The 17,268-nt window shown below is 42.1% G+C and overlaps 3 protein-coding genes across 3 annotated transcripts; all 3 read left to right on the plus strand.

Annotated features, from left to right (window-relative positions):
- The first annotated feature begins 661 nt into the window (after positions 1-661).
- LOC139664171 (caspase-8-like) lies at positions 662-6,575 on the plus strand. The gene is made up of 6 exons (XM_071542909.1): positions 662-909; positions 1,604-1,986; positions 2,151-2,185; positions 2,782-2,884; positions 2,985-3,531; positions 3,749-6,575. Exons 2-6 carry the CDS (start codon positions 1,611-1,613, stop codon positions 3,891-3,893), a joined length of 1,206 nt encoding a protein of 401 aa, XP_071399010.1. The 5' UTR covers positions 662-909; positions 1,604-1,610; the 3' UTR covers positions 3,894-6,575.
- Positions 6,576-7,027: 452 nt separating this feature from the next.
- catip (ciliogenesis associated TTC17 interacting protein) lies at positions 7,028-10,600 on the plus strand. The gene is made up of 9 exons (XM_071542969.1): positions 7,028-7,142; positions 7,468-7,653; positions 7,762-7,817; positions 7,996-8,082; positions 8,743-8,910; positions 9,001-9,125; positions 9,822-9,898; positions 10,008-10,096; positions 10,272-10,600. Exons 1-9 carry the CDS (start codon positions 7,028-7,030, stop codon positions 10,458-10,460), a joined length of 1,092 nt encoding a protein of 363 aa, XP_071399070.1. The 3' UTR covers positions 10,461-10,600.
- A 374-nt stretch (positions 10,601-10,974) lies between these two features.
- On the plus strand, positions 10,975-17,176 carry casp8 (caspase 8, apoptosis-related cysteine peptidase). Its single transcript, XM_071542908.1, has 12 exons — positions 10,975-11,165; positions 11,986-12,155; positions 13,083-13,273; positions 13,435-13,540; positions 13,905-14,034; positions 14,138-14,187; positions 14,281-14,344; positions 14,550-14,635; positions 14,734-14,845; positions 15,031-15,158; positions 15,263-15,660; positions 16,430-17,176. The coding sequence occupies exons 2-12, from the start codon at positions 12,048-12,050 to the stop codon at positions 16,557-16,559; spliced, it is 1,503 nt and encodes a 500-aa protein (XP_071399009.1). The 5' UTR covers positions 10,975-11,165; positions 11,986-12,047; the 3' UTR covers positions 16,560-17,176.
- The last annotated feature ends 92 nt before the right edge of the window (positions 17,177-17,268 follow it).

The following is a 17,268-nucleotide window of genomic DNA, read 5'->3' on the forward strand; positions in this document are numbered from 1 at the left end:
TAGATACTTGACTTAGTTTACTTTGACACAGCTGTTGCTTATTAGGTCGTTACAATGAGAAGTGATCTTTTTTTGGACAAACGCACCATAGTTCTGAGTAACAGCGACTCCTGAGTTGTCAAGGTAAGGGACTTGCTTTCAGTGGTAAATGGGAAAAACTATCAGTTATAAAAGCATGGGATATTGAGCTTTGATATGTCCTATTTGTTTTTGTATTCTTCTTTTCCTGTTATCTGCATTTTTTGTGCCTTTGTATTGGTCTTATTTATGAAAATTGTAAATGGAGTGTATAATACTTTATTATGCTCTGTTCTTTTATGTAACTTTATACATTTTATGTATAAGCTTATATGACTATACCTGCATTTGTTTATATCAGTTATACTTTCTCTACCTTTTTTCTTCATAACTGGGCTGTGATCTCCATTCTGTCTAGTTAATATACTTTGTTTTACATTTGTTATGTTTACAGTATTTTTCTTCTTTTTTTAATGTCTCTACATGTTTATGTTTTTGTCAGTTCTGTGTGTTTTGTGTTGTCATTTTTGTCAAGTAAATTAAAAAAAAAAGCAAAAATGTTTTATTATGCAGGGTTATTGTTCTTCCACTAGGTGGTGCTAAATATATATACATCACACTTGACTTCATACTATTACATTATTCGATGCTGTCGTGTAAGCGAGCAGTTTCATCGTTAGTGAATGAAACTTGCAGTTGCAATCAAGAAATTAAACGTGATTATAGACTTGAGTAGGATTTAGTTTACTATCCATTCTATTTCAAGTAGAAACTTCTGTGTGGACTTCAGGTGAGTGCTGAAATCGAAGCAACGTGCTGCTTCCCGGTTATTAGGAAACTATTCTTTAAACTGCACGAGCGACACAATCGAGGGGGAATTTCGTGACTCTAGTAAGTTCAGGTTTTATTCATTCTCTGTCTGCGCAGTAATCGAAGTACATAGTTCCTTAAACATGTCATATGTAATGCTGCCAAGTTAGCCAGACGAGAGAGTTTTCAAAGTGGTTTTCATTTCCTCGTTCATTTCGTTGGCAAATTTGGTCCTGTACTTTATTGCATCGATTAGTGGTTTAAAAGACGTCTAAATGGTTGTAGACGTCTTGGGGTTGAAATTAGACTACATAGGCTTTAAAAGTGAACGGGTTTTTTTTTTGTTTTTTTTTGCAGCCAGGTCCCTCTCGAAAGTTTAGTAGACGTCTTCATCTTACACTATACGTTTTACGGGGTACAAATAATCTGCTGTATATGTTTTTAATATTTACAGCTGTTTGTGTACTTATGTAAAAATCTAATATGCAACATTTAACTTGATAAAACGTGTAGACATTTGCTTTGTTTATGGAACTGAGTGAACTAAAAGTGGTCAGGCAAAAATGTTGGCCTCTAGTGTCCTTTAACAATACTACAGCCTTCTGACAACACCCTCGAGTTAGTCTTATTAACAAAAATATGACCAGGCTATGGAAAAAACAAGTATGGGCAGCTCTTCTCCTACTGCACCTTGTTTTTTCACACTAACTCTTTTTTTTCTCTATCATCTCCTTTTCTTTGTCTATCTATCTATCTATCTATCTATATATCTTAGATCCAGCATGGCAGCCAAAGATACAGTGAGACGTAATAAAACAACTATTCTGAATATTCTGCGTTTAAACTACCCACTCATCCTTAACAAAGTTGATGAGCATCAACTGGTAACTCAATCTGAGTACGACAACCTGAAAGACATCACTAAAGAAAATGTGGGGGGGCACGTCACCAGACTTGTGGATACGCTTATGGGAAGAGGAGAGGACACCTGCCGAGGCTTCCTGGACCTTCTCCAAACTGACGAAATCATCAGTGCTTTCCCTGATCTGAAGAACATACAGTGGGGCCACACCCGTCCTCCATCTACCCCCATCCAAAGTACTGATGCAGCTCGTTATCGTGCTCCTGATACAACAGACAGCCCATTCTGCAATAAAAGTACGTTAACATGCTTAATTATGCTATACCAATCAATGTGTCTGTTCTTTTCTCACATCTCCATTTGATCATATTGTACTAAGTGCATTATCTTGATATGTAAAGGTTTCATCACAAAGTTTTATGTTTTGGGGTGTAATTCTATTTTACTCTGATTTCCCCAGATGTCCTGTGCCAAGACAACAGAAGAAGAAATGAGGTGACATCTTTACTTAACCTTGAAAAACCTGACTCTTAAACGTGAAACAGCTGTAGTGAGCTTAACTAAACACATTGATGCCCAATTCAGCCTAGGCTTCTACAAGCCGTAGTTTACACACACAGATCTGCACATCAAGTAGAAGAGCTGCAGCGTCCATCACATTTTACTCAAAGTACTTGAGTAGAAAATTACTCCAAACAGTAGCTCACTAACAATGCTTAGTTATTGCTTATTTTCCCATTTTGGCTTTTTCCTTGCAAATAATTAGATGGGTCATTATGGGGATGCTTCCTTTTTACTTAATATCAATATAGAATATCAGTATTATAGTAGTGTAATAACTCAAGAGAGGTGAAATTTAGAATGATGTCATTATTGTAAATGCCTGGTCTCCTTCCACTCACTATTCTTATGTCAAAACATAATAGATATTTACGGAATACATGTTTAAAATACTTAGTAAGTATTGAAATGCCACTTTTTTTTTTCCACATCTGGTAATAGAAATTCATGTCTTGTAGTCCTAGAACTGACAGCATGGTGTGCCATCATGGATTTTCATCAAACTGTGTTTTCGTCTCCACTGTTTGTAGGATGAGCAGTATCAGCTGAGCAGCAAGCCCACCGGTCTCTGTGTGATCATTAACAACGAGAACTTCAAGAGTGGCAAGAGAAAGGGAACGAACGAGGATGCTCGTATGTTATGGAGTCGATGTTTACAGCATTACATTATTTCCCTGTGTTGTTGGTGGTTGAAGCTCAATGACTTGAGGGTCTTTTTTTTCCTTCCCTGCAGAAAGTTTGGCAGAGGTGTTCAGCTGGCTGGGGTTCAGAGTGCTGATGTGTAAAGACCAAACCAAGGACCAGATGGATCGGGCGCTGAAAAGCTTTGCTTCTCTGAGTGACATCTCTCAGCTCAACGTTAAGGAGTGGTCTGACAGTGGATTCACCGACCTTAAGAAGCCTCCTCCTCAGCATGGCGATGCCTTCATCTGCTGTATCATGAGTCATGGAGACACAGGCGGTGTCAGTGGGCTTGATGGAGCGCTCCTCCCCATTAATGAAATAACTAAGACTTTCAACGGGGTGAAGTGCTCCGCCCTCATCAACAAGCCCAAAGTCTTCTTCATCCAGGCCTGCCAGGGGAGCAAGATACAGCTGCGAGTGGTAGCATCAGACCTGGAGCCTGGTGCAAGTTCTGGTCCGATTGTCTACATTCCCATGGACGCAGATTTCCTGGTTGCCGTTTCCACTGTAGAGGGTTATAAATCATACAGAGACGAAATAGAGGGGAGCTGGTTCATGCAGTCCCTGTGCCAACAGCTACAAGACGGCTGTCCCAGGTAAAGCAATCAAAATTAAGTATTTGGTTAGTAACTGGGCTTGAAATATCCAGATTTTTATAAGGAAGTGTTGGTCTTTGTCCATAGTATTTCATCACTTGATCTGATCATTACCGTTGCAGTATATGCTGTAAAATGTATTTGATCATAATTCTGTCCACTGAATTATAGTGATGGTAACATGTTTTGTACACTGTGTTTTGTGTATTTCTTTCAGTGGTGATGACCTCCTGAATATTCTCTGTCGGGTGAACAATGATGTAAGCCAGAAAGACGGTGTCGACAAAAAGTCTTGTCCAGTGAAGCAGATGCCTGAAGTTAAGTTCACCTTGAGGAAGAAACTTGTGTTCTCACCATGTTAAAATTTAAGCTAAATCACCACAAATGATGTAAACACAGTATAATTCATATCTGGATTGAGGATATGTGAAGTACTCAGGAGAACCTGTTGATGTGCATCTTCATTTGTTGTTTTGTTTTTTGTATCAAACTTTATTTGTGTAACAAAGTCTTGACATTATATAATCTACCTTCCAATTAATATTTTGAAATTTGGAGTTCCAGTATGCTTTTCCAGGAGAGAAAACAAGATCATACTTAATTTCTGAATATAATTATTGTAACACTTCTTATCCTTGATGCATAATACCATCTAGGTGAATTTTGAAATGAAATCCCTCATTTCTCCTGAAATCATCATTTCTTTGAACTGTATAATTGTCTGTTCTCCTTAAATAATTGAGCAACAAATCCAAAACACTTGAGCTCTTTCCAAAACACTTGAGCGGGCGGTCTTTAATCAAGTCTCTAAATTCCTTTCTGAGAACAACCTGTATGATCCCAACCAGTCTGGCTTCAAACGCGGACACTCTACCGAGACTGCGCTCTTGTCTGTAGTAGAAACACTGCGATCAGCTAGAGCTGCCGGTCAGTCCTCTGTCCTACTGCTACTTGACCTATCGGTCGCCTTTGACACGGTGAACCACCAAATCCTCCTCTCCACACTCGCTGAGCTCGGCTTCTCAGGATCTACCCTCTGCTGGTTTGAGTCCTACCTCTCAGGGAGATCCTTCAGAGTGTCTTGGAGAGGGGAAGTGTCTAAATCCCACTACTTGTCCACAGGGGTACCTCAAGGGTCAGTGCTTGGACCCCTTCTCTTTTCATTATACACCACCTCATTGGGTGCAGTGATCCGCTCACATGGCTTCTCTTATCATTCATATGCTGACGATACCCAGCTCCTCCTGTCGTTCCCGCCAGACGACCCCACAGTCTCGGCGCGGACATCGGCATGCCTCGCCGACATCTCGGCTTGGATGAAGGAACGCCACCTTCAGCTTAACTCGTCAAAGACTGAGCTCCTTGTCATCCCAGCCAGTCCCTCTATACAACAACAAATCAGCATCCAGCTCGAATCAACTGAGCTCATACCCACAAAGTCTGCCAGAAACTTGGGTGTCATGATTGATGACCAGCTAACCTTCAAGGAGCATGTGACTTCTGTTACTCGGTCATGCCGATTTGCTCTATACAATATCAGGAAGATCAGACCCTACCTGTCTGAGCATGCAGCACAACTCCTGGTACAGGCTCTTGTAATATCACGCCTTGACTACTGCAACTCCTTACTGGCAGGGCTCCCGGCCTGTACTTTCAAACCTCTGCAGATGATCCAGAACGCGGCGGCGCGTCTGGTCTTCAACCAGCCCAAAAGAGCACATGTCACTCCGCTATTCATATCCCTCCACTGGCTCCCAGTTGCTGCCCGCATCAAGTTCAAGTCCTTGATGCTCGCCTACAAAACAATAACCAAAACGGCTCCGACCTACCTGAACTCCCTCATTCAGGTCTACGCTCCCTCCCGCTCACTACGCTCTGCCATGGAGCGGCGCCTGGTGCTGCCACCTCAGCAAGGCCCTAAGTCTCTAGCCAGACTCTTCTCTTCTGTGGTTCCCCGGTGGTGGAACGAGTTGCCAAACTCCATTCGATCCGCAGAATCCCTCTCTATCCTTAAGAAAAGGCTAAAGACCCAGCTCTTTAGCGAATACCTCCTTTCATAAAAAAAAAAAAAAAAAAAAAAAAAAATGTTGATGCACTCTACGCATTACCTCATAGCACTGCCTTGTAGCACTCCCTCGTAGCACCTATGTCCTGTTGGACCAGAACTTAGCTTGTTGCACTGTCTCGTAGCACCTTTGTCCTGTTGGACCAGAACTTAGTTCTATAGCACTTACTCTCGTTGTTCTCTCCTATCTAGAAACTTGCTTGTGTTGTATGCAAATCTCATGTGTAAGTCGCTTTGGATAGAAGCGTCTGCCAAATGTGAAATTGTAATTGTAATTGTAAAATACAATTTTTAAACAAATTATGAAAAAATATTGATTTATTGTTTATATCTAGTGTATTTGTTATTCCAAATTAAGCATGTATGGGGTGAGAAGTTGGATAATTTGATGGGGATTCTATTTAGCTCCAAATTACAATTTAGTAGAAATTCAATGCCTCCAACCTTCTCAAAGACAATGTTTGGAATTATATCCCAAATCCTGTTTTTATGCTGAATATAATTCTTGAACCAGCTTGTTTTAAAGACAACATTACATGTGTTAATATCAAGCATATTTAAGCCATCCTGGTCCTGAGTATTACTATTTTTTTTTATTATTCCTGTATACTCAAATGAGGAGAATTTTTTAAATATTAGGCTACAGTGGAAACAGAACTTACACTGACTACAAAATCCAACAGTAAAAAGTGTACAGTAGCCTATACATGCCTCAGTAATTCAGCTAAATTTAGCCTATCACAGCTATCAGATTCAGGTTTCTTATATTCAGGGTGTGAGCTTATCCAGATTGTTGCTGACAGGTTGTGACATTTACTTGCACCACTTGTGTAACATGAATAACAGAAAGTATTTCTGAACTGTACTTTGTTTTCTTAAGCATTCCAAACCTTTTCTTTTGTAAACATCACGTTGAATCATTGCCCTTTTTAAATTGTTGGAGATTTTTGTCTAAGAATAAACTTAATTTTGATTAAAACTATGTTGATCGTCTGTTTGGCTGCTGTGCTATTGTGAAAATACTCTTCATTCCCATTACCCAAGATTGCGTTGTTGGTTAACTCGGACATTGATTCTATTTGTTAGACGACTTAAACATATTTTTTCAACTTGGACTATTGACCCACACTCCATATTTCCATTGTATGCAAGTGTATGTCATCATCAGTTTGAATTTCGGCTGCGCAGATACAAGAAACTTTACGGTACGGCAGCGTCGTTGCCAGGACAACTCGATTTGTAGCTGTGTTCCTTTCTCTGTCCAAAAAGAGGCAGTATAATTTAAAAAAAATCTCGCTGCATAGCTGTAAAATGATAAAACAATTCATGTGTCGCATCGATAGACTGCCTTAAAAAGCTGTTAAAGACACGTAGCGGCTCATTTTACTGTTACGGAGAGTTCCTGCCTCTCAGCGGCGGGTCGTGTCGGTCATGGAAGTCCGGCTGGAGGACGAGACTGCTGCCGCTACCTCAGCTGAGGTTGAGGGACACGACGGAGGAGAGTTTAAAACCTCTGACGAAGCTCTCGGCTTTCTGTCCAGCATTGGTAAGTTGTCAGTATAGTTTCTAGGTTAGTCTGCAGTGTTTGAGGAGACTGAGGGTTAGCAGTCCGAGGGTTAGCAGTAGCACTACACCGCATCTGGTTTTGACACATCTTTACTCAAGTCTTCACGTTAGCTTACACTGTTATGTTACCATGCTAGTTTAACACACACACACACACACACACACACACACTCACTCTCTCTCTCTCTCCCTCTCTCTCTCCCCCCCCCCCCCTCTCTCTCTCTCTCTCTCCCTCTCTCTCTCTCTCTCTCTCTCTCTCTCTCTCTCTCTCTCTCTCTCTCTCTCTCTCTCTCTCTCTCTCTCAGAGCCCACAGAGCTGCAGAAGTGTGTGTTTTCAGACTCTCTGGTGACAGTGTCGCAGGGCGGTCGAGAGCTGGGGAAGTTCAGTGTGACAGTGGAGTTTGCCCATCGAGTCCAGCAGCCCTGTTTGCTGCTGCAGGCCCACAGCCAAGGAGCCATAGACGACACCCCCTGTGGAACAACGGTGACAGGTGATGGGACAGAGGTGACAAGTTACATTCATCATTTTGTCCATTTATAGCTGTATCAGTATACCCTCTATTTCTCTCTTTCTTTTCTACCTTCACTGTCTATGTAAGCCTACCTATCCACGGACCTGGAGACGCTGGAGCAAGACCATCATGAGTATGTCAAGGTGAGTCAGTCACATCTACCGTGTTGCTATCTTCCTATTTGAATATAGGTCAGCTGTAACAGTCAATGAAAAGATTGTATTCTCTGGCTTGTGTGCCTGGTGTTTTGACTTTGTATTTGCTGACGAGGGTTATGTTTTATGTTTTTTTTTGTTTAATCCACTTGAATCTCGTCTTCAGCTCAAGGGCCACAGTTTGGACAGGAGGTGTCACATGGTGCAGCATGATGGGCAGATGGTGATCGACAAAGTTACCACTGTAGGAGAGGTGAGAGAAAACACAACAGAGAGGGAGGATGAGAAGAGTCAACTGGCCAGAGCCCTTAACCTTGGCTTCCAATAAAATTCCGGATCCATTTCAAAGTTCTGGTCCTAACCTTTAGAGCCTTGCGTGGTCAAACTCCTGAGTATATTGCTGACCTTCTTCTCCCTTACACGACCAGTCGGGCTCTTAGGTCTTCTGCACAAATACTACTTGACGTCCCTCGAACCCGTTTAAAAACCCGAGGTGACCGTGTATTTCAAGTTGTTGCACCCAAATTGTGGAATGCCCTCCCCTTACCGTTACGATCCTTGGACTCTTGTGACATCTTTAAAAAGCAGCTGAAAACGTTTTTATTCAGACAGGCTTTTGGTTAGCCTGCGGTCATTTGTTCTATTTGATTTTATTCACTCCTTTTGGTTTTATTTCCTTGTCTGTGTTTTGCAACTTTTGTCCTTTTTACTGTACTTGTATATGTGTCTCTGTTCCCGTTTTATCTGTTGTTGCTGTTATTTTAATATGTAGGCACTGTACTGTCTGAAGTTATTGCTACTTTTATTATTGTAAAGCACTTTGTGATTCTGTATCTGTGAAAGGTGCTATACAAATAAACTTTACTTACTTACTTAAGTGTGTGTGTGTGTGTGTGTTTGTGTGTGTGTGCAGGAGGTGACGAAGGAGAATGTTTCTTTTCCTTTATCTGCTCTAAGAGGGCTGCTAACTGAGGGCTCCAACCTACTGCTGATGCGTCTGATCGCTCTGAGGAAGAAGGTACCAGAAAACATGACCTTCATCTCCTTCGACCAGGAATTACACATCATCCACACCACTTATGTAAGTGTTTATGTGTGTGTAAGACCTCTTGGTCATTCAGTGTCCTGCTTGGATAGTGTGTTCTCATTATCTGCCTGTCTGTCTGGTCAGAGTGAGCTTGGTCCAAAGCAGCTGGAAGTGGGGTGTGAGACGGTGGAGGTGTTCGGGGTGGAAAGGAGGGTTGACTCTGTGGAGGACGTCCCCGCTACCTGGCAGTGCTACTTCCTGCCTGATGGGTAAGATCAATGACATCACTTCCCCAGGTCCTTATGCTTGGTCAGTGTCAACGTATACCACTGTATACCAACTACTGTTCAACCAATATGTTTTTTTTGGATTGAAGCTGGCAATATTTTATGCTAATATTCAACTCACCATTGAAACCCGTACTAATAAAATTATTTTAGGGGTAGCAGCTGCGTACGACAGGGTGAGGCAGGTTTCATCGCAGGTTTTACAGACTGGCTCCCCGAAGCTGCTGAGTGAAATCTCGTCCTCACCTCCATCATGTTGGCATGGGATGATATTGACGGGCCAATGTCTGATTTTTATTACAAGGTCAATATCAGCCTGATATATTGGCAAACCGATATATTGGTCAAACCTGAATACGAACGTGCACCATTGTTGTGAAAGTTAATTTGCCTACCATGGAGATTTTTGTGATACAACATCGGGAGAGGAGTGAACTCAGGTTAAACATTGTTGTATGATGGAGGAGGCATAAAACTTCCTAATAGAAAAAGTTTGAAATTTACATCAAAAGGGACTTGACATGACATTGCTCTCTCTCTCTGTTCTTTCTTTTTTTTGGCATGTATTTATATCCTTTTTTGCTTTGTAAATGACTTTGTGGCAACAGCTGTTAAATACTACTTTATAAATGATTTGTTGGGATTTGTTTTGATAAACAGTGTGTTTTCTCTGATCAGGCACCTGGCCAGCAGAGTGCAGGTGGGCTCACCGGTCATAATGAGGCTTCTGCAGCTGCCATCACAGCTAGAAAAAGGTAGCCTGTCCCACCCACACCTCGAGAAACACACACAAACACATTCTTTTATGTGTAATCAAGTCAATGATGTCTTAGGAAATTATATTTGTGTGTGTGTGTCTGTTAGACCTGTTGAATGACAAGCCGGTGTTTGAGAAGAGACCCCTGTTTTGGGAAGAGGACATGCAGATGCACTCCAAGTTCCTGGACAGAAAGGTGACCACGAACTTCCACAGTGCCTTACTTGCATCATCCCATCAGTTACACATTTATTCAGGGGTGAATGGAAAAATAATTCCTGCCTGGACTTCATACCTGACTAAACCAATCACCTTACACTTCCTTTGAATGGAACAGAATATAAATGCGTGTGTGTGCCTCTGTGTGACAGGAGGAGCTGAAGGCGGACCACGCCTCGTACCTGAGGCAGCACCCAGAGCTGCGTGCCCTCATGGCCGACTTCCTGCAGTTCTTGCTGCTGAGGAAGCCAGACGACATCTACAAGTTTGCCAGAGAGTACTTCCTCCCCTTCGCCTCCCGCCGTCCCCCAGAACCAAGCTTCAAAACCTCCTCACTTTGAAAGCACATCCACAGGCGCCTCTCATCCCGGTTTTATATCCTCCCATTCACTTAAAATCACTTCAAATACTATAAAGGTTAAAGCTTGTATTTGTTTTCCCTCTTGTCTTTTCCCCTGAATGACAGTGAATAGTGGAGAATAGATGGAGAATAAATGATAATGTAGGCATTAAAACAGGAGACTTCACTTGAGCTGTGTGATATTGTGAAAACGTTTCAGTCAAATTTGAATAAAATTATTTGTTTACACAGTGTGTTTGTTTTCTGTTCATATCGGGACATGATCCTTGGTTGGGCGGAGCATGTCTGTTTGACCAATGGCAGTTTCAGCTGTCAAGGTGCACATAGTTCATATTTGTCATGCCGGATGTTAGGCGGGTTTGCCTTCGAAATAAAAGCGTAGACTTTGCAGCACGTTTGTCAACAAAGGTTTATGTTGATTTACAGCGGTTTTATTTTGAAAGTTGTAACCGGAAGACGTCTTATTCTGGCGCTTTAGACTGCAAACTTCTCTCACCAAAGTGAAACTCGCAAGGGAAGACGGAACCGACCGCAAATGTAAACTTCAGAAAATAAATAATTGTAAGAATCGATTGTGAAATGTGTCACTCACATTAGGATAAGTATACGAAAATACCGAAGACGCGTGTATTAGTTTGTAGGACGGAAAGTTTACAGAAATTTCGATAGAGGAGCGTCAGAAGAGGTGAGTTTCAACGTTTGGTATTTTCTGGACACTAGTTTAGTTTTGTAGTGCTGTCTGGATACTCGCCAGACAACTCTAAGTCAAAGTTTGGGGAAATTCAAAAAAAAGAAAAGAAAAGTCAAGCTTAAGATTTTTATAATTTTCATCTTGAGAAACTTCTGGACCGTGGACTTTCCCTTGGCTGGTGTGTTGGTTAAGTGATGTCGTCACAGCAAATTGTGTTGTGAATTTAGTGGGAAGTCCCGGGAAATCCACTCAGAAAAATCAACATGATATTCCTATAATATCCGTATGGGGACTTACGGTATGTCTGTGGTACTCAATAGTGAGTTAGTAGTGACCTTCTTCTCCTATGGTATCACTATGATATTCCTTGGTATTCAATAGTGAGATGATAGTGACTTTACTGCGCTGTATGGCATTTTTTATGTTCTGTGGAATATAAGACTATAGTATTAGTCTTATATTTTTGCTGTGATATTTGTTGGATATAGTATCTTTCTAAAATCCATTATTGTCGAGCCAGTCAAACTAGTTCATGTAATGTCTGACTTAATTTTGTTGCATAGTATTCCCATGATGTCCCACATGCATTTCCTACCAATATGGTGCTTTATCATATACACATTTAATTATCACCTGTTAAATTATTACAATAACCTGTTATTTTCCTACTAAGATGGTTGTGTGGTGATGTAAGAGAATACTATATATAGGACATGGATTTTTAGAGGATATTATTTTGACCCCCCCTACACTTTAGTCTTCTTCCTCTCACTTTTCCTGTCCTCTCTGTCCCTTTTTCCTCCTCCTCTGATAGGACTGACCTGGAGAGCGTTGTGAGTTGAGGACCAGGCCTGCGCTGGTGGGAGTGGGTGTGTGATGGATTTGTTCAAGCTGTCCCGCATCGATGAGGAGCTGGAGTCCTCTGAGGTGGCCGCCCTCTGCTTCCTGTGTCGTGACGTACTCGAAAGGAAGCGCCTGGAGACGGTGAGCATGGCATCCCTCCTGCAGTTCCTCCTTAACCCCTAGTCTGAGGCTAAAGGTCTCCCCGACCAGGAGGCTTGGAAGTCTTTTGATCATACAAGTATTTTCTAAAAGGTCCCAGATGGTGTTACTGTACATGCATTCTACAGATTCACATTCAGGAAAATAATGATTCATTACAACCTATGACTTGAGACCTAAAAATAATAATAACTATTTGTATTGAACTTTTCCAAAACAAAATGTACAAAGTGCTTCACAATCAAGACAAGCAGACATAGAGACAAGATTGCACAAGGAAACAAGAGGACATCAGCAAAAACAAAGAAACAAAAGTTGAAAAAGAAATTCATTACATCAAAGCATGCCTGTTGGTCTTGGAGGATAATTCTGGCCATTATCAGACAAAAAGTTATCATGTGACATATTTCCCTACCTCTAGATGTCATTCACTGTCATCCAACTCCAAACAATATCAAAACCAAATTTCTGAGATAACAAACTAAGTGTAGTAACATAATCAATGGAAGATCACCTAATAAAGCATTAAAAAAACATTGTTTTATGAATGAAAAATAGCTCCTATCCAAATACATTTGTATTACATTGGACAAGCAAGGCAAGAGCAGGCATGTCTATGATGTTAGGTGAAAATGTAAATATTGGAACAAGGAAGCAGGCAAAGCACCGTAGCAGCACAGCTGTATCATCGGAACAATGACGGATTCTGAAAATGTTTTAAGATGAAAAATATCTAATGGGGCTAGCCCAGCCAGATTCACTAAAGCTGTCACCACAATCTTGGCTTACGCTTTTTTTGTTTATATAGCAGAAGTCGATTCTTCGTCAGCACTAGCAGGAATTAAGCGATTTAAAAGACGACACTGATTCTGCCAGAATGAGCTCCTGATCCTTGGTCTTTTCATACAGATCAAGGATGGGAAGCAGCTGTTCATGAGGCTAGACGAGAAAGGTCTGATGGAGAACCACGTCTTCCTGTCCCAACTGCTCGACACTATCCGTCGTGCGGACCTGCTCAGCCTCCTGGAGACAGACAGCAGCCGACCAGAGGAAAGTTTTGGCCCACAGACAGACGCAAACCCCGTTCTGTCAGATTACAGGTGAAAGACGTTTGACTGGACGTGCCAACATCACGCCAAGCTGACAATAAAATCAGTTTTGTTCCCAAATGTTTTAGTCTTTCTGTTTTTTTTTTTTTCCTGTTTTCCTCTCCTCACCTCTTTCCCCTTTTCCCCTGTGCTCTATTGTTTTCCTCTATCAGGGTGATGCTGTACCGAATACATGAGGACACGACAGAGGAGAATGTCAGAAAGATGAAGTTTCTATTGGGCGGTGAGCTGGGCAGAGGACAAATGGAGTCTTGCACTGTGAGAACATACATAGAAAAAAATAGACACTGCACACGTATATATAGAGGGCTTTCAGGTGACATAATGCACCCTCTGACGGCCATATTGGAGGTCCTCAGCTCTTGGGCAACAGTGGCTGTGAAAAGCTGGCTGCGTTTTTAAGCGTTGGCCGCCTCAACAGAACTGAATAGACACAGTTCATTTCTGGGAACTGATTATTTTTCCACTGATACATCTGATCGATTTTGTGTTTAGATAATGTCAGCGTATTAACTAGCTCCATTGGACCTCCATGATGGCGCCAGATGTGGAGATTTGTGATGCAACTGCAAAGCCTCTAATACACACAGAGGAACGTAAACGTCTTCTCTGTCTCTTACAGACAGCATTGGATGTGTTTGCTGAAATGGAGAGGACTGGGTTACTGTCCAGTATGGAACTGGACAAGCTGCATGCAATGCTGTTGGAGTGTGATTCACAACTGGCTCAGACAATACAGCGCTACAGAGAAGGTATTACACGCACACACACACACACACACACACACACACAAGAACATATACATGTTAATAATGTATTGCTGCAAAATTCACCAGGTGATTGTGTTATTTGCAGGGTTTCAACATCAGCCCAGACCAGCTTCCCATTTCAGCATGGACAACCAGGTGTGTGTGTACGTGCATGTGTGTGTCTGTGTGTGTGTGTGTACCTGTAATAACCCAGCTGACTGACCATTGGGATTCTATTTCTTCTCACAGAGGCTCATCAGCGCCCCTCAACCACTACAACATAGTCTGTCTGTATCAGAGACTCGGCCCAGCTGTAAGTTTCTCCTTCTCTTTCTCTCTTTCACTGTCTTACTCGCCCATTCATTTGCACACACACACACACACACATTTTATCATTTTATAATGGCCCTCAAGCTCATCCCGCAACAAATATTCTCCAACGCACCTTTATGCTATTATTTTGACCGCACATGTACAAGGCAGGCTCGTTTTAATTTCCAGGTGTTTTTCTCCTTTAGGTGAACCTGCATTGCCATCTGTAGAGGAGCAGAGTCTTTTCTCCGACTCTGAACCAAGCACAGTGTCCCCTTCTCTTCAGGATCAGGTAGCCCTTCACACAATGCACTGATGCAGTTTTCATTATTAACTCTTCATTGATTGAAACAGTAAAATGTATCGTGTGCATGTGCATATATCCTGTAGATGGAGTACTACACGCTGACTCATAACCCTCGCGGTGTGTGTATGATCATCAACAATGAGCAGTTTGTGGGAAGTGAGCTGAGGGATCGACCAGGAACTCAGGAGGATGAGAGTGGGTATCACTGTATTTGAAAAGCCAAGGGCAAAATGTCACTCTGAACTGATTTGTGTGTGTTTGTTTTGTTATTAGCTACCAGGGCTGGAGTCAGTCTAGGTCGAGGATGTTCAGATGTAACACTCACCACCTATGATTTTACCATGCACAATAAAATAAATTGTCTCTTCTCTGTCACACAGATGCTCTGAATACGATGTTCTCCAGACTAGGCTTTGAGGTGGTGGTACGTAAAGATATGACTGCAGATGAGATACGGCGTGAACTAGCACAGCTGGGAGAACAGGACTTTTTGGAAGCGGATGCCTTGGTGAGCAGCATCCCACATCTCTGAAGTTATGTCATCACTGGCCGCACGCTCCTTATGCTTTCAGACAGTTTGTTTTCAAATGATGATTCTGCCTCTGACCTCAGGTGGTGTGCGTCCTCTCCCACGGAGAGATGGGCTGCGTGTTCGGGACCGACGAGGGGAAGGTGACCCTCCGAGAATTAACGCAGCCGTTCACCGGCAGGTACGCCCCCACCTTGGCGGGGAAGCCCAAGCTCTTCTTCATCCAGGCGTGTCAGGGTAGCGGCTACCAGAGAGGAGCGATGCCCTGTCCCGCGAGGCCGAGGCAGGGGGAGGGGGCGGGGGGCCGACGGAGCAGCCTGGAGGAAGACGCGGGTCCCGTCCAGGCCGAGTCGGTGCCGTGGGACGCAGACTTCCTGGTGGGCATGGCCACCGTACCGGAGTGCAAGTCGTTCCGCCACACTAGCATGGGCTCCATCTACATCCAGGAGCTGTGCAGGCAGCTGGAGAGATCAGCGGCCAGGTGAGAGGAGCTTCCAGGGAATGTTGAAGCCGTTATTCATTCCAAATAAAATACTTCCTGTATATTGTGGAAAGGTTTTTGCGCCGCATTCAGTTTTAATGGCGGTATTAAATCTGTTTTACACAAAAAGCAGAAGAATGAAACTGTGAATCGCCTGCTGTTCGTTCCACTGTTTCTCACGCTAGTGCTGAAACTAAATGTTGATTAAAGATGGGCAAGACACGGTTGTCATTATCAGATTATTCAGATTTTTAGCGAGCCAGCTAATTAATGGAGACAAAGTCATACCATACCACAGTTAGCCCAAGCTGGGTTGATCAGAGCTAATGGAGACAAGGCAATAAACAGCTCAAGTCACATCTATTTTATTTTTGCGTTTATATATAGTGAGGATGTGCTGTAAAGTGGGATACCCTTCAGTTTCACATTTAAAATTCTAGTATTCCCACGGCATTGTGAAGTTAAATGTGAATTTACAAATGAGTCTCACTCAAAGTCAGAAAGTAGAGAACTAAGACTCAAGTAGAGAGGCAAGTCTCCATAAGATTTTATAATTAATACACCTTGATAAACTGTACTTTGTGATGGTGTGATCAGTTCTTCATCAGAAAATGTCCCCTTTTTTTCCAATTAATTGCAAATGATGTGATAGGGGACAGGATGCTGTTGTGTTGTTCACAAACACAAATCTGTGAGTATAGCATACTGAATAAACTGGAAATCAGTAGCACTTCCCCGTGTAATGTGTTCCCTTTGTTTTTCTGTGCAGGCAGGAGGATATTCTTAACACTCTGACATGTGTGAACAGGGAGGTCAGCAAAGGCAATTTTATGAACTACAAACAAATGCCAGAGCCCAAGTACACCCTCACCAAGAAACTCGTCCTCAACTTTGTCTGAGCCGACTGTGATCAAGTGCAGCGCTGCAACTGTGCCAAAGCGTTGGATTCACGTAGACCCTTCAGGTTTACCTCTTTCGCTGTCTGTGTGTGTTGTGTGATGTGTTTCTGAACCTCTGTGTATGGCACATCTGATTTAATGAACTTCTACTAAATGCTGAATATCAATTATGCTTTTGTCATTACCTTGAGAAGTTGTTCTATCTTGTTTATGAATTCTGTCTTGCTTATGAGGTAAAAAAAAAAAGAAAAGGCATTGCGGGCACGTCAAATCTGTCAGTCATTCAGAGAAAATGGTGTTGAGATGTTTGTAATTATCCTCCTTTTGGAAAAAAGTACACTTATATCATTTTGAATGTGTGTGTGTGTGTGTACTTGTCATAGCATACCGACATTACAGACCACGGCACTTAAGAAGGTGGTGAATATTGTCATTAAAACTCAGTTTACTAACCCTTTATTTGTGAAATAGTGTTTGATCACCATTTCAAGCTGATACAAAACTTTATTACCTAAATTCACAGTACACGTGATACTAAGTGGCATCAAATTGATGCCAAGTTATGTGAGGAATGTGTCATTTAAGGGAGAGATAAACATAAATAAATGCTTTTCTGGAAATACAAATGATTTCTGTGTACATTATTGGTTCTTTGTAGGTCACACCCCACCTTTTTAACCATCACTACATCACTGGTTGTAACTGGAGA

This window comes from Centroberyx affinis, unplaced genomic scaffold (genome assembly GCF_046629955.1).
Source record: "Centroberyx affinis isolate AG114_WGS23_722 - 3 ecotype Tasmania unplaced genomic scaffold, CSIRO-AGI_Caff_v1 ptg004204l_1, whole genome shotgun sequence".
In the NCBI taxonomy this organism is placed as follows: Eukaryota; Metazoa; Chordata; class Actinopteri; order Beryciformes; family Berycidae; genus Centroberyx; species Centroberyx affinis.